Source organism: Amblyomma maculatum, chromosome 5 (genome assembly GCF_055883805.1).
Source record: "Amblyomma maculatum isolate TAMU_Amacu chromosome 5, ASM5588380v1, whole genome shotgun sequence".
NCBI lineage: Eukaryota > Metazoa > Arthropoda > Arachnida > Ixodida > Ixodidae > Amblyomma > Amblyomma maculatum.
The window spans coordinates 97,166,291-97,190,655 of NC_139348.1; the positions used below are offsets into that span (position 1 = coordinate 97,166,291).

The 24,365-nt window shown below is 47.3% G+C and overlaps 1 protein-coding gene and 17 non-coding genes across 18 annotated transcripts; all 18 read right to left on the minus strand.

Moving 5' to 3' along the window:
- Nucleotides 1–1,361: 1,361 nt before the first annotated feature.
- On the minus strand, nucleotides 1,362–1,435 carry TRNAI-AAU (transfer RNA isoleucine (anticodon AAU)). Its single transcript has one exon. It is a non-coding gene; the product is annotated as a tRNA-Ile (tRNA).
- A 459-nt stretch (nucleotides 1,436–1,894) lies between these two features.
- TRNAI-AAU (transfer RNA isoleucine (anticodon AAU)) lies at nucleotides 1,895–1,968 on the minus strand. Its single transcript has one exon. It is a non-coding gene; the product is annotated as a tRNA-Ile (tRNA).
- A 142-nt stretch (nucleotides 1,969–2,110) lies between these two features.
- On the minus strand, nucleotides 2,111–2,184 carry TRNAI-AAU (transfer RNA isoleucine (anticodon AAU)). The gene has a single exon. It is a non-coding gene; the product is annotated as a tRNA-Ile (tRNA).
- A 142-nt stretch (nucleotides 2,185–2,326) lies between these two features.
- On the minus strand, nucleotides 2,327–2,400 carry TRNAI-AAU (transfer RNA isoleucine (anticodon AAU)). Its single transcript has one exon. It is a non-coding gene; the product is annotated as a tRNA-Ile (tRNA).
- A 142-nt stretch (nucleotides 2,401–2,542) lies between these two features.
- Nucleotides 2,543–2,616, minus strand: TRNAI-AAU (transfer RNA isoleucine (anticodon AAU)). Its single transcript has one exon. It is a non-coding gene; the product is annotated as a tRNA-Ile (tRNA).
- A 142-nt stretch (nucleotides 2,617–2,758) lies between these two features.
- Nucleotides 2,759–2,832, minus strand: TRNAI-AAU (transfer RNA isoleucine (anticodon AAU)). The gene has a single exon. It is a non-coding gene; the product is annotated as a tRNA-Ile (tRNA).
- Nucleotides 2,833–2,974: 142 nt separating this feature from the next.
- Nucleotides 2,975–3,048, minus strand: TRNAI-AAU (transfer RNA isoleucine (anticodon AAU)). The gene has a single exon. It is a non-coding gene; the product is annotated as a tRNA-Ile (tRNA).
- A 5,074-nt stretch (nucleotides 3,049–8,122) lies between these two features.
- Nucleotides 8,123–8,196, minus strand: TRNAI-AAU (transfer RNA isoleucine (anticodon AAU)). Its single transcript has one exon. It is a non-coding gene; the product is annotated as a tRNA-Ile (tRNA).
- Nucleotides 8,197–8,543: 347 nt separating this feature from the next.
- TRNAI-AAU (transfer RNA isoleucine (anticodon AAU)) lies at nucleotides 8,544–8,617 on the minus strand. Its single transcript has one exon. It is a non-coding gene; the product is annotated as a tRNA-Ile (tRNA).
- A 142-nt stretch (nucleotides 8,618–8,759) lies between these two features.
- Nucleotides 8,760–8,833, minus strand: TRNAI-AAU (transfer RNA isoleucine (anticodon AAU)). The gene has a single exon. It is a non-coding gene; the product is annotated as a tRNA-Ile (tRNA).
- A 142-nt stretch (nucleotides 8,834–8,975) lies between these two features.
- TRNAI-AAU (transfer RNA isoleucine (anticodon AAU)) lies at nucleotides 8,976–9,049 on the minus strand. Its single transcript has one exon. It is a non-coding gene; the product is annotated as a tRNA-Ile (tRNA).
- A 142-nt stretch (nucleotides 9,050–9,191) lies between these two features.
- TRNAI-AAU (transfer RNA isoleucine (anticodon AAU)) lies at nucleotides 9,192–9,265 on the minus strand. Its single transcript has one exon. It is a non-coding gene; the product is annotated as a tRNA-Ile (tRNA).
- Nucleotides 9,266–14,522: 5,257 nt separating this feature from the next.
- Nucleotides 14,523–14,596, minus strand: TRNAI-AAU (transfer RNA isoleucine (anticodon AAU)). Its single transcript has one exon. It is a non-coding gene; the product is annotated as a tRNA-Ile (tRNA).
- A 142-nt stretch (nucleotides 14,597–14,738) lies between these two features.
- TRNAI-AAU (transfer RNA isoleucine (anticodon AAU)) lies at nucleotides 14,739–14,812 on the minus strand. Its single transcript has one exon. It is a non-coding gene; the product is annotated as a tRNA-Ile (tRNA).
- Nucleotides 14,813–14,954: 142 nt separating this feature from the next.
- TRNAI-AAU (transfer RNA isoleucine (anticodon AAU)) lies at nucleotides 14,955–15,028 on the minus strand. Its single transcript has one exon. It is a non-coding gene; the product is annotated as a tRNA-Ile (tRNA).
- A 142-nt stretch (nucleotides 15,029–15,170) lies between these two features.
- On the minus strand, nucleotides 15,171–15,244 carry TRNAI-AAU (transfer RNA isoleucine (anticodon AAU)). The gene has a single exon. It is a non-coding gene; the product is annotated as a tRNA-Ile (tRNA).
- Nucleotides 15,245–19,007: 3,763 nt separating this feature from the next.
- On the minus strand, nucleotides 19,008–20,213 carry LOC146188936 (uncharacterized). The gene has a single exon (XM_084605142.1). It carries the CDS (start codon nucleotides 20,193–20,195, stop codon nucleotides 19,008–19,010), a length of 1,188 nt encoding a protein of 395 aa, XP_084461268.1. The 5' UTR covers nucleotides 20,196–20,213.
- A 179-nt stretch (nucleotides 20,214–20,392) lies between these two features.
- Nucleotides 20,393–20,466, minus strand: TRNAI-AAU (transfer RNA isoleucine (anticodon AAU)). Its single transcript has one exon. It is a non-coding gene; the product is annotated as a tRNA-Ile (tRNA).
- Nucleotides 20,467–24,365: the final 3,899 nt, after the last annotated feature.

Genomic DNA, 24,365 nt, shown 5'->3' on the forward strand with positions numbered 1-24,365 from the left:
GTCGGAAAATTTGGCTACGTCTGCTGACACTTCCTTTGATGCGCTTTCATGGTCCTGGGATGGAACGTTCAAGACATGCCGAGGTTCATTCTTTTCATTTGAGACCGTCACCTTATCCTTTGTTAAAACCATCATGGAAGGCGCGTCCTGTTTCGTTGACTGACCTCTAATGTCAGCAGCCTCCTCCGCATCCGCCTCGTCCATAATTAACTCGGACGAGTCTTCGCTGGTCCCAGGTCCGGCAATGCTAGCGTAGGTTCGTGCACACTGGCTGTCTTCATGCCCGAACCGTCGACAGGTTCCGCAGCGAGGAACCCGGCACTCTTTGCGGATGTGACCCGTACCCCGGCAGCGTAGGCACAACGGGGGTCTGCCTGGCACAATGACGAGCGCGAGCTCACCGCTAACATTCAACTGATGCGGCAGGTCGTCGAGCTTCATGCCAGCTTTCAGCTTCAGCGTTACGAGTCTAGTTGTAGAGCCCTTTTCTAGCATACCTTTAACACGCCAACGCTCCCGGGAAACTTCCGACACCTTTCCGTAAGGCGCAAATGCAGCACGAACATCTTCATCTGGCACGTTGTGTAGTAGCCAGTGAAGCTTGAGTCGCACGTCCTGGTTCGCCGGGTCAATCACCAAACAGCGACCGTTTTTCACAGACAGCTCACCTACACTGACAATCTTGTTGACGGCTTCAGTATCCTTGAGAGTGACGGCCCAGACGTGGCTCATCCGATACGCCCCCATAGCGATAACATCGGGGATTAGCGAGTGTTGTGCTAAAGCATCCCGGAAATCTTCCACCCGGTACGGGCGGGCCCTGATATCGGCGTGCAAAAAAACGGTATTCAAAACAAACCGACCTGTTGGAAGTGCAGGCAAAACGACCTGGTAAGTGTTGTCCTGTTCAGCAGTCCTGTTACCGCGGCCTGACATGGCCGCTGAAGCCGCTCCTGAGGAGCCCTGCATCCTGCGTCCGTTCACTGGCGTGGCCGGAAGCAGAATCAACAACTGAGCTAGCAGGCCAGAACTGTCCGTCGGTTCGATATAATCTCTGACATTTGGAATCGAAATGGATAACACTATACTTTGCCATGTAGCGCCTGATGTCTGTGACGCTCGAAACTCTATGCTGAGTTAAAACCGGGAAGGAGAAAAATAAAAAGAGTGGCCTGCGCAGGGATCGAACCTACGACCTTCGCGTTATTAGCACGACGCTCTAACTGTCCGTCGGTTCGATATAATCTCTGACATTTGGAATCGAAATGGATAACACTATACTTTGCCATGTAGCGCCTGATGTCTGTGACGCTCGAAACTCTATGCTGAGTTAAAACCGGGAAGGAGAAAAACAAAAAGAGTGGCCTGCGCAGGGATCGAATCTACGACCTTCGCGTTATTAGCACGACGCTCTAACCAACTGAGCTAGCAGGCCTTTTTTTTTTTTTTCTTTATTGCGGACTTGGACATTCAAAACAAGACGATGAACAATAAAACGTGCCAGCACACTTTCCCGTGACACGGCGGGTTAAAACTTTTTCAGTTTTACCACACTGTCAAGCATATGAATCCATTGTGGCTGCTCGGGGAGTGTCATATGCACTTCCCTGAACCGCACAACACTGTGTATGAAATGTTCTCGTACAGGATTGACTTGTATATCTGCATTGTTAAACTGCATTTTGGTTTTCCACAAGATGTGGAGGCCCAGGAGCATTATTGTATCAAAGGGAAACTCCTATGTATTAGGAAAAGGTAAAAATCGTATGCCATATAATCCCTGACACCTGGAATCGAAACGGATAACACTATAATTTGCCCTGTAGCGCCTGATGTCTGTGACGCTCGAAACTCTATGCTGAGTTAAAACCGGGAAGGAGAAAAACAAAAAGAGTGGCCTGCGCAGGGATCGAACCTACGACCTTCGCGTTATTAGCACGACGCTCTAACCAACTGAGCTAGCAGGCCAGAACTGTCCGACGCTTCGATATAATCTCTGACATTTGGATTTGAAATGGATAACACTATACTTTGCCATGTAGCGCCTGATATCTGTGACGCTCGAAACTCTATGCTGAGTTAAAACCGGGAAGGAGAAAAACAAAAAGAGTGGCCTGCGCAGGGATCGAACCTACGACCTTCGCGTTATTAGCACGACGCTCTAAACAACTGAGCTAGCAGGCCAGAACTGTCCGTCGGTTCGATATAATCTCTGACATTTGGAATCGAAATGGATAACACTATACTTTGCCATGTAGCGCCTGATATCTGTGACGCTCGAAACTCTATGCTGAGTTAAAACCGGGAAGGAGAAAAACAAAAAGAGTGGCCTGCGCAGGGATCGAACCTACGACCTTGGCGTTATTAGCACGACGCTCTAACCAACTGAGCTAGCAGGCCAGAACTGTCCGCCGGTTCGATATAATCTCTGACATTTGGAATCGAAATGGATAACACTATACTTTGCCATGTAGCGCCTGATGTCTGTGACGCTCGAAACTCCATGCTGAGTTAAAACCGGGAAGGAGAAAAATAAAAAGAGTGGCCTGCGCAGGGATCGAACCTACGACCTTCGCGTTATTAGCACGACGCTCTAACCAACTGAGCTAGCAGGCCAGAACTGTCCGTCGGTTCGATATAATCTTTGACATTTGGAATCGAAATGGATAACACTATACTTTGCCATGTAGCGCCTGATGTCTGTGACGCTCGAAACTCCATGCTGAGTTAAAACCGGGAAGGAGAAAAATAAAAAGAGTGGCCTGCGCAGGGATCGAACCTACGACCTTCGCGTTATTAGCACGACGCTCTAACCAACTGAGCTAGCAGGCCAGAACTGTCCGTCGGTTCGATATAATCTTTGACATTTGGAATCGAAATGGATAACACTATACTTTGCCATGTAGCGCCTGATGTCTGTGACGCTCGAAACTCTATGCTGAGTTAAAACCGGGAAGGAGAAAAACAAAAAGAGTGGCCTGCGCAGGGATCGAACCTACGACCTTCGCGTTATTAGCACGACGCTCTAACCAACTGAGCTAGCAGGCTTTTTTTTTTTTTTTTTCTTTATTACCGACTTGGCAACTACAAAGAACGATGAAAAGTCGCATGGAATTAAAAACACAAGTCACTTTCTTACAGGTTTCTTGTGATAGAATGGATAAGGTGACATGAGCTTGTCCAAGACTGGCAGCCATTCCGGGGGTTCAGATTGCCCTCCGAAAACATCACGCGTGTACATTACACTTTCAACAAAGTATTGATGGGCTGGGTGTACGACAACATGCTCATGGCGAACATCCATCCGCGTTCTCCATATGCTGTGCATACACAAGACCATCAATAAATCACTGGGCACTTCTCCTGGCTGGCCGCATGGAAGGTAGCGTATGCCAAACGGCGTTATTGGTAAGTCCTTTTTAATAGTGCGTTGTAGCACGTCCCACAAAAAAACCGCATCGTGACAATCAAGGAAAATATGCTCTATGGTTTCCAGCTTTTTGCAAATTAAACAGTCAGCAGACCAAGGCACGAAAAGGCCTTTGCTTTCCAGCCATGGCTTCACCGGAAGAGTGCCGGTATGCAATTGAAAAAAGAAAGATTTAGCGGACGATCTGATGGGCATTCTTTTCACTCTTTTCAACACGTCCCGCTCCGGACCCAAAGCATATACAGCGCGATAAAGAGGCACAGGTAAAAAGGTTTCCAATAAATCTTTGTACAGCCGTTTTCGCGTAACAGTACACATATACTCATTCGAAAATCTCGCCTTCACTATTTGGAAAGACGCGACAACTTCGCGAAGAAAAGCACTTAGAGCCATTGGCCCTGTAGACATAGTCGAAACTACATATTCCGGCAGTGAATCACGCAATCGCACTTGGATTACCGTTCTGAGAAAAACATCGCTTTGTTCGCGCAAAAAAAAGAACCTGGTTACAAGCTGCTTTAAGTATAAATGGGACAATCCCAGTCCACCATTATGCACCGTATGAAACAAATTACATCAACTGGTACGCTCCCATGTTGAAGCCCACACAAACGTGGCAAATGCCCTATGCAGCTTTTGAACAGAGATTCTTGAAATGGATAACACTTGCAGCATGTAAAAAATTTTTGCAACTAGGAACATATTGCAAACGGTAGCTCTTGCGAACATAGAAAAGTTATGTCCTCCCCATTTTTTTGTTTGGGTTTTCACTTGCTCAACTTCACCGGCCCAACATTCCTTGCTTTCACGGTAATGCTTTAGTGGCACACCAAGGTAATTTCCTGGCGTTATTGTCCATTGCATACTGAAGAACAGTTCAGGCGCGTATTGCCAGTTTCCGTGCCAAAATCCTAAACACTTTGCCCAACTAATTTCACTTCCACTTGCAGTGCAAAAAGCAGTGGTTTCTTTTACAACTTCTTGCACGCTCTCATGGTCTGTACAAAAAACCGCAATATCGTCCGCGTATGCCAAAACCCGAACTTCACTATGAAAAAATCTATAACCGCGTATGTTTGGCCTTGTAAGCAATCTTAGACAGAAAGGCTCCAGATAAAGCGCAAACAAAAGGGGAGACAGAGGACAGCCTTGCCTTACTGACGACTGAACAGGTATACGATCAGTTAACTGCTTATTCACGACCAGTCTCGCTGAACAGCACTCGTAAACCATTTTCACGCCCTTTGTAATCACGGAACCAGCATTGACATACTCTAAAACAGAGAACAAAATTTCATGTACCACTTTATCAATTGCTTTGTGGAGGTCTAATTGCATCATGGCTACGTGGTCATGCATCGCGTCACAACATTCTAGTACACTCCTTGCTGCGTGTATGTTAGTAAAAATGGTCCTTCCTTTTATACCGCATGTCTGATGTGGGCCTACAAGAGAAGTAATTACACGTTGGAGTAGTCGCCCTAATACTTTCATGTAAATTTTATAGTCAACATTCGTTAGACTTATAGGACGGTAAGACGCTACAGACTGAAGCTTAACATGGTCATCTGTTTTCGGGATTAATACAATGTGTGACATTCAAAAAGACGGAGGAGGTACGTTCTTTTCGTAGCATTCACTAATAACTCTTTCCAGTAAAACAGCCATTTCAGTTGGAAAGGCCTTGTATATGGCAGCACCAAGACCATCTGGTCCGGGTGACTTACTGGAATTTAATTCCCCGATAGCGGCCTCAATTTCCTCAGAAGTAATACTTGCTTCAAGTGTCTGCGCCACTTCGTCTTCTACTCTTGGCATCAGCGACAGAAAGTCTTTTCTGAAGCGTTCAATGTCCGGTGTTTTCAGGCTAAACAATTCGCTGTAAAATTCTACAAACGCCCGTTCAATCGTCTTTTTTTCCGAGGTAACTACGTTCTGATAGCAGATTTCTTTTATCTCTTTTGACACTGCGTACCTTTTTTCGTCACTAAGTGCCCTTTTCGTGGGCGTCTCTCCGAGCCACAATTTTTCACTGCGTGCCCTTATCACCGCACCGCGATACTTCTCTTCGTCTATCACCTCAAGTTTGGTTTTTATCTTTTTAATATCTTGGGCGAACAAGCCGGGCTTAACGCTCTCCATGCTAAGCATGTATTCAAGTGTGCTACGAAGTTCTTTTTCTTGTTCTCTTTCTTTACGTCGGAGAGTGCATGCTCGGTCAATAGCAGCTATCTTTATCTCGCACTTAAACTGCTCCCATGCTTGTATAAAATTAGAGTCATTTTGTAACATATGCTTAATATATTCTTTAACTTTAGTGGTAAACTCTTCATCCAGCAGCAGTTTTTCATTAAATTTCCATAGCTCCCAATTGAACTTTGTTGCCTTACTTTTCATGCCTAGAGTAATCATTACGAGGGAGTGGTCACTAAAGCTCATGGGAAGTGTTTCATATTCCGAGCACAAGGGCACACAATCAATGGGAACATATATTCGGTCCAACCTTGCATGACAGCTACCTTGAAAGTGCGTGAACTTTGCTTGGCCTTCATGCGTCATTATACAGCCAGCATCTTGAAGCTCTGCCTCAATAACAATGTCAATAAGTAATCTGCACTCTTGTCACGAAGGACACGGTCTGTTGTTCTATCTTCCGGTCTACAGACACAGTTGAAGTCTCCAAGCAGGAGAACACGCCTCTCATGTATTAGGAAGGATTTCATATAGTGAAAAAACTCTTCCCGCTCAAACGTTCTAGTCGGCGCATAAACGCAAATCACTCTCCAGTCCAATCCAGAAAAACTGAAATCACATATCAAAAGCTGACCACTCTCACACGAGAACACAGACTGCACACACTCTATGCAATTTCGAATGAAGATGACACATCCCCCCGATCTTCCAACCGCATGACAAACGCAAACACTATATCTAGAACGATATATTTCAGCCATTTTCTCTGTTTGTTGTTCGCTTTCCATTTTGCTCTCTTGAACTGCTAGCACATCAATTTCATTTTCCAGCAGAATGCGGTTCAGCTGCAGTTGTCTCCGACGCGTTGACAGCCCCCTCACATTTAGCGTGGCTACGCGCAAGCTAGTGGTTAAATTGGTCGCCATCTCAAGAAATTATAAATCGCGAAACATATATCACTCACATCGCTTTTGCAGAAAGACAGCATTGCGGTTGATCTGTTGCATGGGATGACCATTCTTCCTTTTTGGCGAGTCCGTCCGTCGTTCCAAGCGCTGCTCCCGATCATGGACCGGGCTTGTAACGTCTCGACCGGAAAGGGTACCCCCGCTATGGCGGAGGCACAGGTGACACAGTTCTCCGGTCTGGGGGAACGTTTGGCCTTGGCTTGAAGGACGCCCGGCGAAGGGGGGCTGCCTTCAGTGGAGGCTGTCCGCTTTCCGCTCCTCCTTGGGTTGATTCCTCGTTGACACTGTCTTCGTGCACCCGCTTCACAGGCAAGGTAGAAGCAGCTGGCATCTCAGCTTCAGTGTCCCCCTGTACCTCACTGTGTTGCGTAGCCGAAGCTGGGCTTGCAGCACTGGCATTGCCGTCTTCTTTCGTGGGTGTCTCGGTCCCAGCAACATTCAGCAACGGAACAATCACATCTGACTCACAGTGCTCTTTAAGGGCAGGGGTCTTCTCAGAGGATTGTTCTTTCTGCACTGCATCCTCAGTGCTTCCACTGCTAGCTTCCTCGGCGTCCACTGCGTCCATCAAGTGCTCGCCTGCCACTTCACTCGGCACGGGGCCTGCAACGTTGGCATACGTGCGCACACACTGCGACTCGTCATGGCCGTAGCGACGACACAGCCCGCAGCGCGGCACACGACAATCCCGACGTATATGTCCTTTCCCCCGGCACCGGAGGCAAAGCGGGGCTCTGCCTGGGACGTGGACGAGTGCGACGTCCTCGGCGACCCGAAGCTGAGGCGGCAGGTCCTCAATGGTTACGCCCACTTTTAGCTTCAGCGTGACCGTTCGAGTCGTTGAGGCCTTGTCGACACACCCTTGCACTTTCCACTTTTCTCTTGATATTTCGGTAACTTTTCCAAAAGCCGCCAACGCCGCTCGCACGTCATCGTCGTGCACGCCGTGAAGCAGCCAGAAAAGTTTTAACCTGATGCCTTGGTTACAGGGGTCAATGACCACGCATCGGTGCTCCTTCACTTCGAAAGCTTCGGCTTGCAAAATCTTCGTTTTGCCCTCTTCACCTTTAAACGTTACCGCCCATACGTGATTCATTTGATATGCCCCGAGGGCAACCACTTCCGGCAAAAGTGAAAGACGAGCGAGGGAGTCTCGAAAGTGCTCCACCCGGTACGGCCTGGCTTTTATGTCGCCATGCAAAAAAACAGTATGCAAAACACTCGAACCTGTAGGCAGATGCGGTAGAACCAGTTCATAATCCTTGGCAGGCCTTTCCATACTCCTGATACTACGGCTCAGCTGGGCCGCTGAATCCGCTCCTTGGGAGCCCATGATGAACACGTCCGTCACGCTCGGTGGCCGGAAGTAGAATGCTGAGCTAGCATGCCAGAACTGTCCGACGGGTCGATATAATCCCTGACATTTCGAATCGAAATGAATAAAGCTATAATTTGCCCTTTAGCGCCTGATGTCTGTGGGGCTCGAAACTCTATGCTTAGTTAAAACCGTGAAGGAGAAAAGCAAAAAGAGTGGCCTGCGCAGGGATCGAACCTACGACCTTCGCGTTATTAGCACGACGCTCTAACCAACTGAGCTAGCAGGCCTTTTTTTTTTTTTTTTTTTCTTTATTGCCTGTTTTGAGTTCACATCAATTCAAAAAAGATCCACGATAATGGTAAAACGCGCAACAACCAGACTTCGGCTGTCACGAAAGGTTTAAAATTTTTTGAGGACAGCCAGTTCATCAAGCACACTGATCCAGTCAGGTGGATCAGAAAGCACCCGATACGTTTCTCTAAGGAGCAGCACACTCTCGATAAAGTTCTCGCGTACAGAACGCGTGTTGACATCTGCATGTTGCACCTGCATCCTTTGCCCTTTAGCGCCTGATGTCTCTGGGGCTCGAAACTCTATGCTTAGTTAAAACCGTGAAGGAGAAAAACAAAAAGAGTGGCCTGCGCAGGGATCGAACCTACGACCTTCGCGTTATTAGCACGACGCTCTAACCAACTGAGCTAGCAGGCCAGAACTGTCCGGCAGGTCGATATAATCCCTGACATTTGGAATCGAAATGAATAAAACTATAATTTGCCCTTTAGCGCCTGATGTCTCTGGGGCTCGAAACTCTATGCTTAGTTAAAACCGTGAAGGAGAAAAACAAAAAGAGTGGCCTGCGCAGGGATCGAACCTACGACCTTCGCGTTATTAGCACGACGCTCTAACCAACTGAGCTAGCAGGCCAGAACTGTCTGACGGTTCGATATAATCCATGACATTTGGAATCGAAATGAATAAAGCTATAATTTGCCCTTTAGCGCCTGATGTCTCTGGGGCTCGAAACTCTATGCTTAGTTAAAACCGTGAAGGAGAAAAGCAAAAAGAGTGGCCTGCGCAGGGATCGAACCTACGACCTTCGCGTTATTAGCACGACGCTCTAACCAACTGAGCTAGCAGGCCAGAACTGTCCGGCAGGTCGATATAATCCCTGACATTTGGAATCGAAATGAATAAAGCTATAATTTGCCCTTTAGCGCCTGATGTCTCTGGGGCTCGAAACTCTATGCTTAGTTAAAACCGTGAAGGAGAAAAACAAAAAGAGTGGCCTGCGCAGGGATCGAACCTACGCCTTTCGCGTTATTAGCACGACGCTCTAACCAACTGAGCTAGCAGGCCAGAACTGTCCGGCAGGTCGATATAATCCCTGACATTTGGAATCGAAATGAATAAAACTATAATTTGCCCTTTAGCGCCTGATGTCTCTGGGGCTCGAAACTCTATGCTTAGTTAAAACCGTGAAGGAGAACAACAAAAAGAGTGGCCTGCGCAGGGATCGAACCTACGACCTTCGCGTTATTAGCACGACGCTCTAACCAACTGAGCTTTTTTTTTTTTTTTCTTTATTGCCTGACTTTGACACAAATACACCGCACTGGAACTCAGAACAACATGAACAAAGGAATAATATATGTACACCAAACTAGTTCGCGTTGCCTAACCCCCACTGAGGGGCAGGCATTGTCATGTTAAAATTCCTTGAGCACCGTCAAAGGTTCCAGCTTTGACAGCCACTCAGGAGCACATGGTTGCAATTTAAGCACTTCGAGCCATCGCTGCACACTTTCGCGGAAATACATGCGGGCTGGCCGTGCATCTGGATCGCAGTGATAACCAGCCATTCGTGCGCGCCATATACTGTGGAGGCACATTAACATAACCTGGTCTAACGGCATATCATCATGTTTATCCAATGGTAAATACCTAATGCCATGGGAATCAAGTGGCAACTGCTTTTTTATTGTCCTTTGCAGAACATCCCACAAATATACCCCCTCCCAGCAATGCAAAAATACGTGATCTATTGTCTCTGGCTGTTTGCAGATGAGACATTGGGCCCCCCACGGTAGGAACATACCCTTTTCCTCCATAAATGATTTTACACACAAAGTACCGGTATGTAGCATAAAGAAAAACGTTTTAGCTCCCGTAGCAACTTGCATTTTCTTTACGCGTTTTAATACATTACTTCCTGTGCCTCCATAGTATAAAGCTCGGTACAAGGGCACCGGGAACACCATTTCACAGACATCCTTGTATAACGTTCTCCTGTTAACATTACTTAAATACTCTTTCGAAAAACGTGCGCTTACGAATTTCACGCTCACAACAATTTCCCTAAAGAATCCAAAAACAGAGCCCGGCATACATTGAGTATAAACTACGAAATCAGGCAACGCTCGACCAAGTCTTTGTTGACACACTGTGCGCAGGAATGGATCACTGGCATCCCTAAAAAACATAAACCGGTTGACAATCTGTCGCACAAAGAAATGACCCAGACCAAGCCCCCCATGCTTCACCTGCCGGAACAAATTTGTCCGACTGCACCTCTCCCAACTCGAGGCCCAAACAAACACCGCAAAAACTCGATGCAATTTTTGCACATTTACACGGGAGCAATGCAACACTTGCATTACATACCATAACTTACTAATTAAAAACAGGTTGCAAACTGCGGCTCTTGCAAATATTGATAATTGAGCGCTTTTCCATTTCTCCGCTTTTTCACGGGTTTCTCTGACCTGCTCTAGCCAGTATGGCTCGCTTTCCTTGTAGAATTCCAAGGGCACACCCAAGTACTTTGCAGGCGTTGTAACCCACGACACATTAGCGAAAGTGTCGGGGGTCAGCTGTCATTCTCCGTGCCAAAATCCCAGGCACTTACCCCAGTTAACTTTACTCCCTGTGACTTTGCTAAAATGTTTTACCACATCCACTGCCCTCTTTATACTCTGCTTATTCACACAAAAAACCGCAACGTCGTCTGCGTAAGCCAGCAATTTGACTTCTGACTCCTGCAGTCGAAAACCATCAATGTCATTGTTTTGTAGGATGCTTAAACACAATGTTTCAATATAAAGGCCGAACAAAAGAGGGCTGAGGGGGCAACCTTGGCGCACCGAACGTCGTACGTTGATGGGGGCCCCCAGTGACTTATTGACAATTAATCTCGTAGTGCAGTCACGGTACGCCAAGGCCACTCCCTCTCGAATAACAGAGCCGACATTAACATAGTCTAATATACTGAACAGAATAGTATGTGCCACACAATCAAAAGCTTTCTCCAAGTCCAACTGCAGTAACGCAACACATGCATGAGTTGCATCGCAGCATTCAAGCACACTTCGCGCTTTGTGAATGTTCTGAAAGATAGATCGCCCTTTGATACCGCACGTTTGGTGAGGGCCCACTAGTTCGCATATAACCGTTTGTAATCTGCCAGCAAGTACCTTCATATAAATCTTGTAATCAACGTTTGTCAGAGCTATGGGCCTGTAAGACGACAACTGCCTAAGCTTATCTGGTTGGTCAGTTTTCGGAATAAGTACTGTGTGCGACGATCCGAAAGACGCAGGCAGTGCCTTCAGTTCATACGCATCATTAAATAAGGCACACAACAAAGGAGATAGCTGTCCCTTGAACGCTTTATAAAAAGCCGCACTCAGGCCATCAGGCCCGGGTGATTTCCCTGGGTTTAAATTTTCTATTGCCTGCTGCACTTCTTGTTCGCTTATTGGCCGCTCCAGTCTTTCTTTTTGTTCTTCATCAATTTTTGGCATCGCGTCAAGAAAGGATTCTTTAAAACGGTCCAAATTAACCTCTCGGGACGAAAATAGCTCTTCATAATACTCCCGGAAAGCTTTCGCGATTCCTTCGTTATCGGTTTCTGTGCGTCCTGCCCAATCTACCTCAGCCACGTGATTTCGCCTTGCATTTGCTTTTTCTATTCCCAACGATCTTTTTGTCGGCGTCTCATCCATGGCCAATTTTTCCGCTCTCGCACGCACCAGTGCTCCGCGATAACGGTCTTCGTCATTCAGTTGAAGTCTTTGCTTTATTTTTCTAACGTCGTCCATGTATAACCCTGGCCTGTTACACTCCAGGGCTAACAATTTATCTAGCAAAGATCTTAAATGCATTTCATTTTGTTTTTCTTGAAACCGTATGCAGCTGGCTTTTTCTATAGCTTTGATTTTAATTTGTTGCTTACAGAGTTCCCATTCTTGACCCAGTTCGTGGGTGTCCTCCTGACAAATCTTACCAATTTCTTCTTCTACTAGTCTCGTGAATTGCTCGTCATTCAGCAGTTTATTATTTAACTTCCACAATTCCCAATTAAAACCGCTACCTCCCTTTCTTGTTCCAATTGTACACTGAACCATGCAGTGATCTGAGTACGTTACCGCCAAAACATAATACTCCTGGCATTTTGGGGCCAGTTCTGCGGACACATAAATCCTGTCAAGGCGGGCGTGGCTAGCACCCTGAAAATGAGTATACTGAACCCGTCGCTCGCTCGTGAGACACTCTGCAACGTCTTCCAGTGCAAACTCGTCAATCAAGCGCGAAAGTACCTCTGTGCTACGATCCCTAAATGTACGATGGCTAGTTTTGTCACCGGAGCTCAGTACACAATTGAAATCTCCCAGAAAGACAAGTTGCTTATCCGTGTTTAAATACCCTTCAACAAAATCAAACAAAGCAGCCCTCTCCTCAACTATCGTAGGTGCATATATACAAACAGCACGCCACTCAGCCGAGCAAAAACTAAAATCGAGGACCACACCCCGACCCGACTGAAAAGAAGCATGCGACTGCACTACAAGACCCGGCAACTTCTTCACAAACAAGACGCATCCAGCAGAAGTACCGACTGCATGGCTGACAACTGCGTAAAACCGCGACGTGAAACGTTGCACCATGCCCTCGGTCTCTTGTTCACCCTCGACTTTTGTCTCTTGAACTCCAAGTATATCGATGTCATTTTCATTTAAAAGGCGCAGGACTTGGCTCTGCTTCCTTTTCGCTGCTAGACCTCTCACGTTAAGGGTCGCAATCTTTAGTGACAGTTCATAAGCCATTTTCTTAGAGTGAAAAGAGGCCAAGAGCATGGTGCTTACCTCTCACGTCTAGCATGGCGCTAGACGCTTTCGTTGACACCAGAGCCATGAGGTTGGACTGGCAGACCTTGTGACAGGGGCGGCTTTTCGGCAGCTCTCCTGTCCGTCGAGACATTTGGTCTTGGTTTGAAGGTCGCCCTCCTCCCTATTGGCGTTTTTATCGGCGGCTCGTCGTTGCTAGCTGCCTCTGCCTTGCTTAACTCACTTGTGCTCTCGTCGTGGGCACGCTTCGCAGGGCCTTGGACGTTGGTCGCTCGGCCGCTGCTCTTTTCAAGGGTTTCCTGTCGGCCCGCAGACTCCGGAAGTTCAGTTTTTGAGCTCTCGGCATCGCTCACCCTTTCTTCCTCTGACGGTCCGTTGTTCGGTAGCGTGACTTCCTTGTCTGGCCTACTGATTATCTCGTCACCGCCCCCCGGGGGCACTAACATGCCTGTAGTTGCTGTTAGCTTTTCAGCTTCTCCGACCCCCTTTGCGGCCTCTTCTGTCTCTGCGACATCCATTTGGAGCTCCGTCATGTCCGCCCTCGCTGTCGGTGCAGTGGCCACTGCATACGTCCGTACGCAATCTTCCTCGGAGTGGCCAAAACGCTTACATGTCGAACACCGCGGAATTTTACATTCCCGGCGCACATGACCGGTCCCGCGGCAGCGCAGGCACTGCATTGGCCGCCCAGGCACCACAACAAGGGCCAACTCCCCTGCAACTCTTATCTGATGAGGTAGGTCGTCTATCTTCATCCCTGGCTTCAACTTCAGGAGTACGGCTCTCGTTGTTGAGCCCTTTTCGTGAACGCCCTGGACGCGCCACCGCTCACGGGTAACTTCGGTCACCTCACCGAAAGCCCCAAAAGCAGTTCTGATATCCTCATCCGCCACGCCATGCAACATCCAGTGGAGCCGAAGCTTCACCTGTTGATCCTCCGGGTCAATGATGATACACCGTCGGCCTTTCACTAGAAGCTCTTTGAAGGCTAGCAGCCGCTTGGTTGCTTCAGAGCTGCTCAAGGTCACCGCCCAGACATGGTTTATTTGGTAGGCCCCCAAGGCCACCACGTCTGGGAGCGTACCAGTCTTGGCCAGGGCGTCCCGGAAATCTTCAACCCTGAAGGGTCGCACTCGTACGTCGCCGTGCAAAAAAACTGTGTTGAAAACAACACGTCCGGTGGGCAGATGCGGCAAAATGAGCTGATATTCCTTATCATCGTTTGCGTTAAGCCTGTTACCGCGGCCAGCCTGGGCCGCAATCGCCGCTCCGCCGGAGCTCATGATTCACCGTCCGTACACGCAGGTGGCCGGAAGTAGAATGCTCTAACCAACTGAGCTAGCAGGCCAGAACTGTCCGACGGTTCGATATAATCCATGACATTTGGAATCGAAATGAATAAAGCTATAATTTGCCCTTTAGCGCCTGATGTCTCTGGGGCTCGAAACTCTATGCTTAGTTAAAACCGTGAAGGAGAAAAGCAAAAAGAGTGGCCTGCGCAGGGATCGAACCTACGACCTTCGCGTTATTAGCACGACGCTCTAACCAACTGAGCTAGCAGGCCAGAACTGTCCGGCAGGTCGATATAATCCCTGACATTTGGAATCGAAATGAATAAAACTATAATTTGCCCTTTAGCGCCTGATGTCTCTGGGGCTCGAAACTCTATGCTTAGTTAAAACCGTGAAGGAGAAAAGCAAAAAGAGTGGCCTGCGCAGGGATCGAACCTACGACCTTCGCGTTATTAGCACGACGCTCTAACCAACTGAGCTAGCAGGCCAGAACTGTCCGGCAGGTCGATATAATCCCTGAGATTTGGAATCGAAATGAATAAAACTATAATTTGCCCTTTAGCGCCTGATGTCTCTGGGGCTCGAAACTCTATGCTTAGTTAAAACCGTGAAGGAGAAAAACAAAAAGAGTGGCCTGCGCAGGGATCGAACCTACGACCTTCGCGTTATTAGCACGACGCTCTAACCAACTGAGCTAGCAGGCCAGAACTGTCCGGCAGGTCGATATAATCCCTGACATTTGGAATCGAAATGAATAAAACTATAATTTGCCCTTTAGCGCCTGATGTCTCTGGGGCTCGAAACTCTATGCTTAGTTAAAACCGTGAAGGAGAAAAGCAAAAAGAGTGGCCTGCGCAGGGATCGAACCTACGACCTTCGCGTTATTAGCACGACGCTCTAACCAACTGAGCTAGCAGGCCACTTTTTTTTTTTTTTTTTTTTTTTTTTTTTTTTTTCTTTATTGCCTGGACAACATAAATACATATGTAACACTACCACAGTACAATGGTTAATAAAAGACGTCCAGCCTTCTTGGACAGTACGTCACTTAAAAGGGCTTCAAGTTGACTAGCTTGTCCATTTCCGGTAGCCATTCAGGTGGATCACCTCGGCTTTTCAACACTTGTTTGATGTAGACCACATTTTCCATAAAGTACTCTCGCGCAGGACGGACATGTTCATCAGCATTTCTAACAGCCATACGGGTCTTCCATAGACTGTGCAGGCCCAGTAGAATAATCATATCGAGGGGTAACCCCCCTTCATCAGCTGCCGGGAGGAAGCGGATACCCCGAGGGGAAATTGGAAGCTGCTTTTTGAGCGTGCGCTGCAGAATATCCCAAAGGAATATCGCGTCCCAACATTCAAGAAAAATATGCTCAACGGTTTCAGGCTTACGACAGATTATACAGTTCACTGACCAAGGGACAAATATTCCCTTATCCTCCAGCCACGGTTTAACCGGCAGTGTTCCGCTGTGTAGTAGAAAAAAAAATGTCTTTGTTGACGAGCGCACGGGCATTTTCTTTACCCTTTTCAGGACGTTCATTCCTGGGCCTGCACCGTATATGGTGCGATACATTGGGACCGGGAGCATTACATCTAGTAAATCTTTGTACAATTGTTTCTTTGTTATTGAAGACAGGTATTCTTTGGAAAATCTAACATTTAACATTCGGAAACTCAGTACAACTTCACGCAAAAACCCACGAATACTTGTTCGCCTTAATTCAGAAGAAGACACAACAAATCCTGGTAACTCGTGCCAGAGACGCACCTGTATCACAGTGCGCAATAATGGATGGCTCTGTGTACGCAGAAACATAAAGCGAGACACAATCTGTCTCAGAAACAAGTGAGTAAGACCGAGTCCCCCTTCTCTAACCGGACGGAAGAGATTGGTACGACTTGTTCTTTCCCACACTGAACCCCACAAAAAAACAGCAAAAACTCTGTGTAGCTTTTGAATACTGACTCGCGACATGCACAACACTTGAAGAACATACCAAACTTTAGCTACAATAAACAAATTACACACAGTTGAACGGGCGAACATGGAGAGCTCCCTTCCGCCCCACCCTAGTGTTTTCTCCCGAGAACGTTCAGTCTCTTGCACCCAATAATCATTTGCGTCTTTGTAATGTTCAAGTGGGACCCCTAGATATTTCACTGGTAGTGTCGAGAATTTTATGTTTTCGAGGGATTCAGGAGTGGAATCCCAACTGCCATGCCAAAAGCCCATACATTTGTCCCAGTTTATTGAACTACCCGACATCTGACAAAACTTCTTTGCTAAGTGCACTGTTTGACTAATACTTTCCTTGTCTTGACAAAAGACAGCAATGTCATCGGCGTACGCCAAAATTTTAACTTCGCTAGCCATCAGTCTGAATCCGTGTATACGTTCACAGTGAATGATCTTTTGGCAAAAGGGTTCGAGGTAAATCGCAAATAGCAAGGGCGATAGTGGGCAGCCTTGTCTAACTGATGACATCACTGGAATATTTTTCGTTAGTTGCTTGTTTACAACAACCTTAGTATAACATTCATTGTAAGCCATTTTTATTCCATCTAATAGAATAGATCCAACTTTAATATGTTCTAGTATTTGAAAAAGTATGCCATGATCAACAAGGTCGAAGGCTTTCTCAAGGTCTATCTGGAGCATTGCAACGTGGTCACCCCAAGCGTCACAACACTCCAGAATGCTTCTAGCTACATGAATGTTTACACTTATTGTTCGGCCTTTAATACCACACGTCTGATGATGCCCTACTATTTCCTTAATGACCTTCTGTAACCTACTCGCAAGAACCTTCATAAAAATTTTGTAGTCAACGTTAGTCAGACTGATTGGACGATATGATGTTACAGATAAGAGCTTTAAAGGATCGTCACTTTTTGGAACCAGTACAACGTGTGTTTGACGAAAGGACGGAGGGATGCAGTTTTCTTCATACGCCTGCAAAATCACTCGGTGCAAGGCGGTTGCGATTTCGCTCTTAAACAACTTGTACAATGCTGCACCAACACCGTCTGGACCAGGTGTTTTTCCATGGCTTAGTTCCTCAATTGCTTTTTCAATCTCATTTACAGTTATTGGCGCTTCCAGACCTGCTGTAACAATTGCGTCCAATGCTGGAATTAATGCAAGAAATTCTTGTTCGAAACCTTCTTCTACTGGCCGTTGGCGCCCTATCAGGTTGCGATAGTGCTCAAAAAAGGCCATTTTTATTTCCTCGCCGTCACTAGTAACCGTATCTCCGTATCTTATCTGTCTTATTTCGTTTCGTTTCGCGTATCGCTTTTCATCACTTATCGAGCGTTTCGTCGGCGCTTCACCCATGAGCAACCTTTCCGCCCGGGCTCGTACTATTGCTCCCATGTATTTTTCTTTATCTGCACATTCTAACTGCGCTTTCAGTTTTCTGATCTGTGCGGTATATTTTCCGGGCAGCAGATTTTCCAAGCTTAAAACGAAACTTAACTCGCACTGCAGTTCTTTTTCTTTCTTCCTTTCTTCTTGTCTCAGGACGGTGCTCCTTTCTATAGCGCCTATTTTAAATTCTTGCTTGAATATTTCCCACGCCGCGATAGATTTCGAAGGCTCACTTTCAAGCAATCGCTGTATCTTCATTTTAACCTCATTTACAAAAACTTCATCATCAAGGAGCTTAACGTTAAACTTCCATAGGTCCCAGCAAAATTTCGAGGTTTTTTTCTTTGTGCCGATAGTAAAAGCCACTAAGCTGTGGTCGCTGAAAGAAACATGTTTAACTTTATAATCCGAACACCTTGGTAGCAGAGCCAAAGAGACATAGGCACGGTCCAGCCTGGCGTGACTTGCACGCTGGAAGTGCGTAAAGTGTGAAGAGCTGCAAGCCAAAACATGACCAACATCTTCCATTTCGCATTCTTGCATTAACGTGCTGAGTAGGAGAGCACTTCTGTCTCGCACCGACCTCTTGTCTGACCTGTCCTCGGCATAGCAGACACAGTTGAAATCGCCGAGTAGAATGATGCTCTTTGAACATTTCAAGTAGACACCGATTCGCTCAAAGAAACTACGCCGATCATCCTCTTTGTTAGGGGCATACACGCACATGACACGCCACTGTACACCCGTCAAAGAGAAATCGCAGACAACGAAACGGCCATTGTCACTCACAGTCACTGCTTCTACTAAAATGCCCAAAGAATTGCGCAAGAACAGCGCACAGCCACCCGAGGTACCAACCGCATGGCACACGCAAATATTATAGCGAACAGAGAAGGGCTCGACCATGCGGCTCGTTTGCTCATCGCTCTCCACTTTCGTTTCTTGTACCGCCATTATGTCTATATCGTTATCTAACAATAGACGGCTGACTTGGTACTGTTTTCGCCTGGCTGACAACCCTCGCACATTAAGCGAAGCCACACGTAGAGCTACTTCTGGTTCAACCGCCATGCTGAAAATGAATCAAACGAGCCGCACGATCTTACCTGGTACATTGGGGTCAGGAGCGGACAAACTGTGCAGTACAGGCTGGCATGACCGAAAAACAAAGCTCCAAGGTGGCATCACTGGTTCATGCTGGTGGCGTTGAAACAGAGCGACGCTGCATTTGTCGCCGCTCCGGGCCGTATCAGGAATCCTTGAGCACCTGAAGCGGCCCGAGAAGCCAGGAACTCGGGGCTCCTTCATGGCGAAGGCTGCATCCCTGGTGAGTTCCGGTCAGGCGGAATAGTGGGCTTTGGCTTGAAAGATGGCCGACGTAGAGGGGCCGCTTTGTGGGGCGGTTCCTCTTGATCGGTCTTGTCGGGGGCGCCCGCTGCGTCGGTTACGTCGCGCGTGCGTTTCGTGGTCGCACTATTAATTGTACTTTCGCGTGTGTCCATCGGTGCCTGTTCCTTTGAAGACGTTGACGTCGACTTACCACTGGCACCGATAGCCGCAACACTTGCTTCGGTGGCCTCACCTGCAGCGCTCTTTTCATGTTGCAGGGCTTCTTGTCGCTCAGAATTTCCCTCGAGTTGAGGGGGCTGGTTTGTTCCCTCCTTTGAGTCCTTTGCCCTCGCACTATCTTCCGCACCGGTGACTTCTGCGACGTCCACCTCGTCCATGAGGTGTTCTGAGAAGTCGTCGGTTCTTGCAGGCCCTGTTGCACTGGCGTATGTTTTAACACACTGCTCATCCGTGTGGCCGAAGCGACGACAAAGGCTGCATTTCGGCACTTTACAATCCCGCCTAATATGACCTGTGGCCTTGCACCTCAAACAAAGCGGCGCCCTTCCCGGAACAACAAGAAGTGCGGGCTCACCTGCTATCTTGAGCTGGTGCGGAATGTCCTCTCTTGAAATTCCATTTTTCAACTTGAGGGCCACTGTTCTCGTAGTGGACCCTTTGTCTGCGACACCAAAGGCTCTCCAACGCTCTTTGGACACGTCAGTCACTGTTCCGTACGGCAGCAAGGCAGCACGGACATCGTCGTCACTAACGCCATGCAAAACCCAGTGGATTTTCAGGCGCACATCCTGGTTATTCGGGTCAATCAGTAGACACGGCCGGTTCTTCACCTTGACATCAGTAGCCGCCAGTAGTTTCCTCGTTGCCTCGGCACTCTTGAGCGTAACGGCCCAGACATGGTTCATCTGATACGCCCCCAAAGCAAGCACTTCAGGGAGCGCACCAAGATGAACCAATGTATCTCTGAAGTCCTCGACGCGATACGGTTTAACCGCTGGGTCTGCGTGCATAAAAATTGTGTTCAACACAATTCTTCCTGTCGGCAAAGTTGGCAGTACGACCTGGTAATCTTCATCGACGGCAGACAAAAACCTGTTTCCGCGGCCAGACTGGGCCGCTGATACCGCTCCGACGGAGCACATGATTAAACGTCCGTTCGCTTCGGCGCCCGGAAGTAGAATCCCGAGCTAGCAGGCCACAACTGTCCGGCAGGTCGATATAATCCCTGACATTTGGAATCGAAATGAATAAAGCTATAATTTGCCCTTTAGCGCCTGATGTCTCTGGGGCTCGAAACTCTATGCTTAGTTAAAACCGTGAAGGAGAAAAACAAAAAGAGTGGCCTGCGCAGGGATCAAACCTACGACCTTCGCGTTATTAGCACGACGCTCTAAACAACTGAGCTAGCATGCCAGAACTCTCCGACGGGTCGATATAATCCCTGACATTTGGAATCGAAATTAATAAAACTATAATTTGCCCTTTAGCGCCTGATGTCTCTGGGGCTCGAAACTCTATGCTTAGTTAAAACAGTGAAGGAGAAAAACAAAAAGAGTGGCCTGCGCAGGGATCAAACCTACGATCTTCGCGTCGTAGGTTCGTGGTGTTTCGCGTCTTGGTGTTTCTTCAGCGCTATAAAAGTCAAGATCGTTTTGTGGAAACAGCACGAAACACAGCCGACAGGAAAGAAGACGGGACAAGGGCTGCCCTGTTCTGGACATAGCTTGGACATGCCTGGCTTTCGACACAGGTGCAGTATGCCCTGAAGTGTACTGTGAGTGGCTCCTGTCTTCTCATGTGAAACGAAAAACAAACACCTTTTCGCGTTGTACTATGGACAACGTAGCCGCGCAATGCAATCGACTGAAAGCACTACAAACAGTCTCAAGGCAGAATAGCGCAAGCTACGCAGGGATAAGAAAGGAAGACGAGCAGCGTTGTGTGTGTCTCGTCTTCCTTTCCTGTCCCTGTGTAGCTTGTTTTTCTTTCGAGGGTACGCGCATTCCGTGAATTTTGTTCTTGTGACCATACTTGTCGAAACCTTTCTTCAGTGAACTTACAAAGTGCGATTTTGAAGTCACACATATGCACCAGGGCGAACGCCTCGCAAAAGGCAGGCAGCCAGCTGCACTTTTCCGCCAGCCAGTCCCCTAACAACGGCTCTTGCCTGCAACGCACCAATTTCCGCTGTGGAGACAGGCAGGTGTTTCAGAAGAGCAAACTGTTTGAAGGATTCTTAGTATTATGTTCTAACACGCACAGTGGTATCCAACTCCAAAAGAAAATGAGGCACAGCGTCCCGCTAATAAGATGCACGTAACCCAAGCCCTTCCCCCGATGAAAGGAGCTTCCAGCGGCATGGTAGTCCTTAAGTGGTATATCACAGTCCTGTTGCGACCTTGTTATCTTATTTTCGCAGCCCACGGTGAGTAAAAAATTAGTGCCGAAATGTATTTCTGCGGCGTCAGCATAGCCATTATCCAGGAGCCACAATGAGGATTAGAGCATTCGATGCAGGGGGGAGAAGCATTTTTAGCCGTGCAAGGCTGCCGTTAAGCATTCTTAATAGAAATCGATCGACGACATAGGTTCAGGGATAATATTCTCAGGTGCCAAATATCACCAAATGTGCTGGCATTTTTTACAAGCTTTTGAAATTTCTCAAAAAGGAAACATGTCAAGTTTCCAGGCAGGATGCGAATCCCAATTGTAAGTGCTGATTTATCGTTAAGTGGCAATCCTGCAGAGAAGTGTATATCCGTATTCGGAAATACTCCTCAGAACCGCAGTTCTGTTTGACTCGTGGCATGAGGCAGCAGCTGTTATAACCAGGAAGTGTCAGACGTTGTCACATGTAAGACGCAAAATACAGAGGCTTTTTGCGAAAGCAAAGAAGACGACGACGGCGAAAAGGATTGTGTGTGCCAACGATCAATTAAGAAGATGAAGTAGTCAGTGACATGGGCAAGCACAGTAGCACAGCTCTGCGAGCTGTGCTACTGTGCTGGTGTGCTGTTCTGCATTCTTCTCCTGACTGTTGGATCCTGTCTTGTCTGCAAGCCTGACCGTTCTCTCTGGTGAGGCCATTTCACGTCGGGGGATTGGCCAGTATTTGTTTTAAACCGAACCTAGGATTCACGTACAATTAGGCCTATAATGTCTCTAGCTTCCCCAGGTGGGGGTTCGGCATCCTGGTTTGCCAGTCTGCCGGTCCAAAGCTTGGACTTGGAATCTTTCGGACGAAATGGAATAAGTATAATACCGGTGGCATTTGTACCAATTGGGGATGGATTCCTGAAGTTGAAAAATCCAAAAATAATCCAGGAGCAGCTAAAGGCTGTCACCCCCCACTACCTAGAAATCTCTGAGGTGCGTCCGTTTGGCAGGAGAGGTATCCTATGTAAGTCCTGGAATATACAGTGTGTGCCGGACCTGCTTCGATGCACATCGTTTGCATCATTGCCTGTTAAACCTTTTATACCTGAACAGCTGACATGTGCAAAAGGTATTATACGCGGCGTGGATTCGTCGGCTTCTCCACAAGAAATGATTGAGGAATTTAATGAGGCTGGCATTGGCATCTTATCACTATTTCGTTGCAGCAGGGATGCTGGTGGCTCTAGGGTGCCGACAGAATCACTGATAGCGACGTTTGCCGGGGCTAACTGTCCAACAGAGATTAAAGTATGGCCCATTGTGTACCGTGTAGATCCCCTGCAGCCTAGCCCTTTGCAGTGCAAAAACTGCTGGCGATTTGGACACAGCAGCAAGGCGTGCAACTCTGCATCACGCTGCAGACTGTGCGGAGACAACCATTCATCTGACATGTGCATTTCTGCTGTGGTAATTTGCGCACTATTTCACGCAGATCCCCCTGCTGATGATGGTACATGCCCAAAACGCGCAGATGAACAAACTGTTCTTAACATCATTCAGCATAAAAGGTGTTCTAGAGCAGATGCCTATGCACAGCTAGACCATAAGAGGAATTCGTATGCAGCTCGTGCAAAAACAATAGCTTCAGATGTGGAAACAGGCATAACAAAGTCGGTTGTTTCAGCTGTAGAGAAATCTCTTGAGAGTTTCTTCGAGCGTATGTTAAGCACGTTTACAGAAGCCGTGTCACAGGTCATAGCTACAAAGATAGGTTCGACCGAAATTGCAGCTTTGCAAGTTGGCAACCCTGGTATACCTGAATGCCATGCTCCTATGGTTGATAGGGCCTCTGTTGAGGGAGATTCTACCCAGACGACGCCTGCTCCTTTTTTGTCAATGAAAGTACAGGGACAGGGTCCTGTGGATACCCACGTGTCCACCGTTTACCCATTGGATGTAGAGATGACATGTTCGTCCCAGAAGCGTCGCGCTTCTTCCTCTCCCTCAAAATCCGCCCATTCTAACACTAAAAGTAAAAAAGGTTCCCCTAATCCTCAGAATAACATTGATGTCTTAAAGGAGGCTGTTACAGCCTCCCGGATTCTACAATAATCATGGCGGGGTTAAAAGTACTACAGTCGAATTGTCGTTCAATTGCATCTTCGTTTCACGATTTACAGAATCTTATCTTAAATTTCAACCCAGACATAGTTTTATTACAAGAAACTTGGCTTTTGCCAAATCGGCCATTTTCTCTAAAGTATTTTAGAACTTTTAGATCAGATCGCACTAGCGGCCGGGGTGGCGGCTTGCTAACATTAATTTCGTCAAAAACAATTCATCGGGCGAAGGTGTCACACAAAATTCTACGACAAGACTGCGAACTGCTTGCAGTTGATATCGCAATTACACAGTCTGCTCCTCTCACTATTGCAAATGTCTACTTCCCAACAGGTGTCCGTACAACAGATGATTTAAGTGATCTTTTGAGTTCAACCAACGGACTGATTATTGCTGGCGATTTTAATTCACACCATGTTATTTGGGGTTACCGTTCAGATATATGTGGGTAGCGATTTTGGAACTGGATGTCTGTAAATGATGTGCATTGCTGTAATAGTCCAGGCATAACCTTCATGCGAGCAGCTGCTAGGTCAGTAATTGATTTAATGTTAGCAGCAAATGGAGTAAGGGTCTCATCATGGGCTACGGTGGATTGTGGTACATCTAGCGACCACTTTCCAGTTACGTTTAATGTAGAATCTTCTCCCCTTAGAGTAACTACTTGTGAACAAAAATTTGTCAACCATAAACTCTTTAAAAAGTTTGTGAACTCCTCTTTTTCCTCAATAGCATCATCTCAGCATTCTGAACGTGCTCAACAAGCACTCTCTTCACTGCTAGATGCCACTGAGCGTTCAGTGTTCACTGTGAAA

What these genes read in the sequence shown, in the direction of transcription:
- LOC146188936 (XM_084605142.1), bottom strand. Translation starts at nt 20,195, where the DNA reads ATGTGCTCCGTCGGAGCGGTATCAGCGGCCCAGTCTGGCCGCGGAAAC.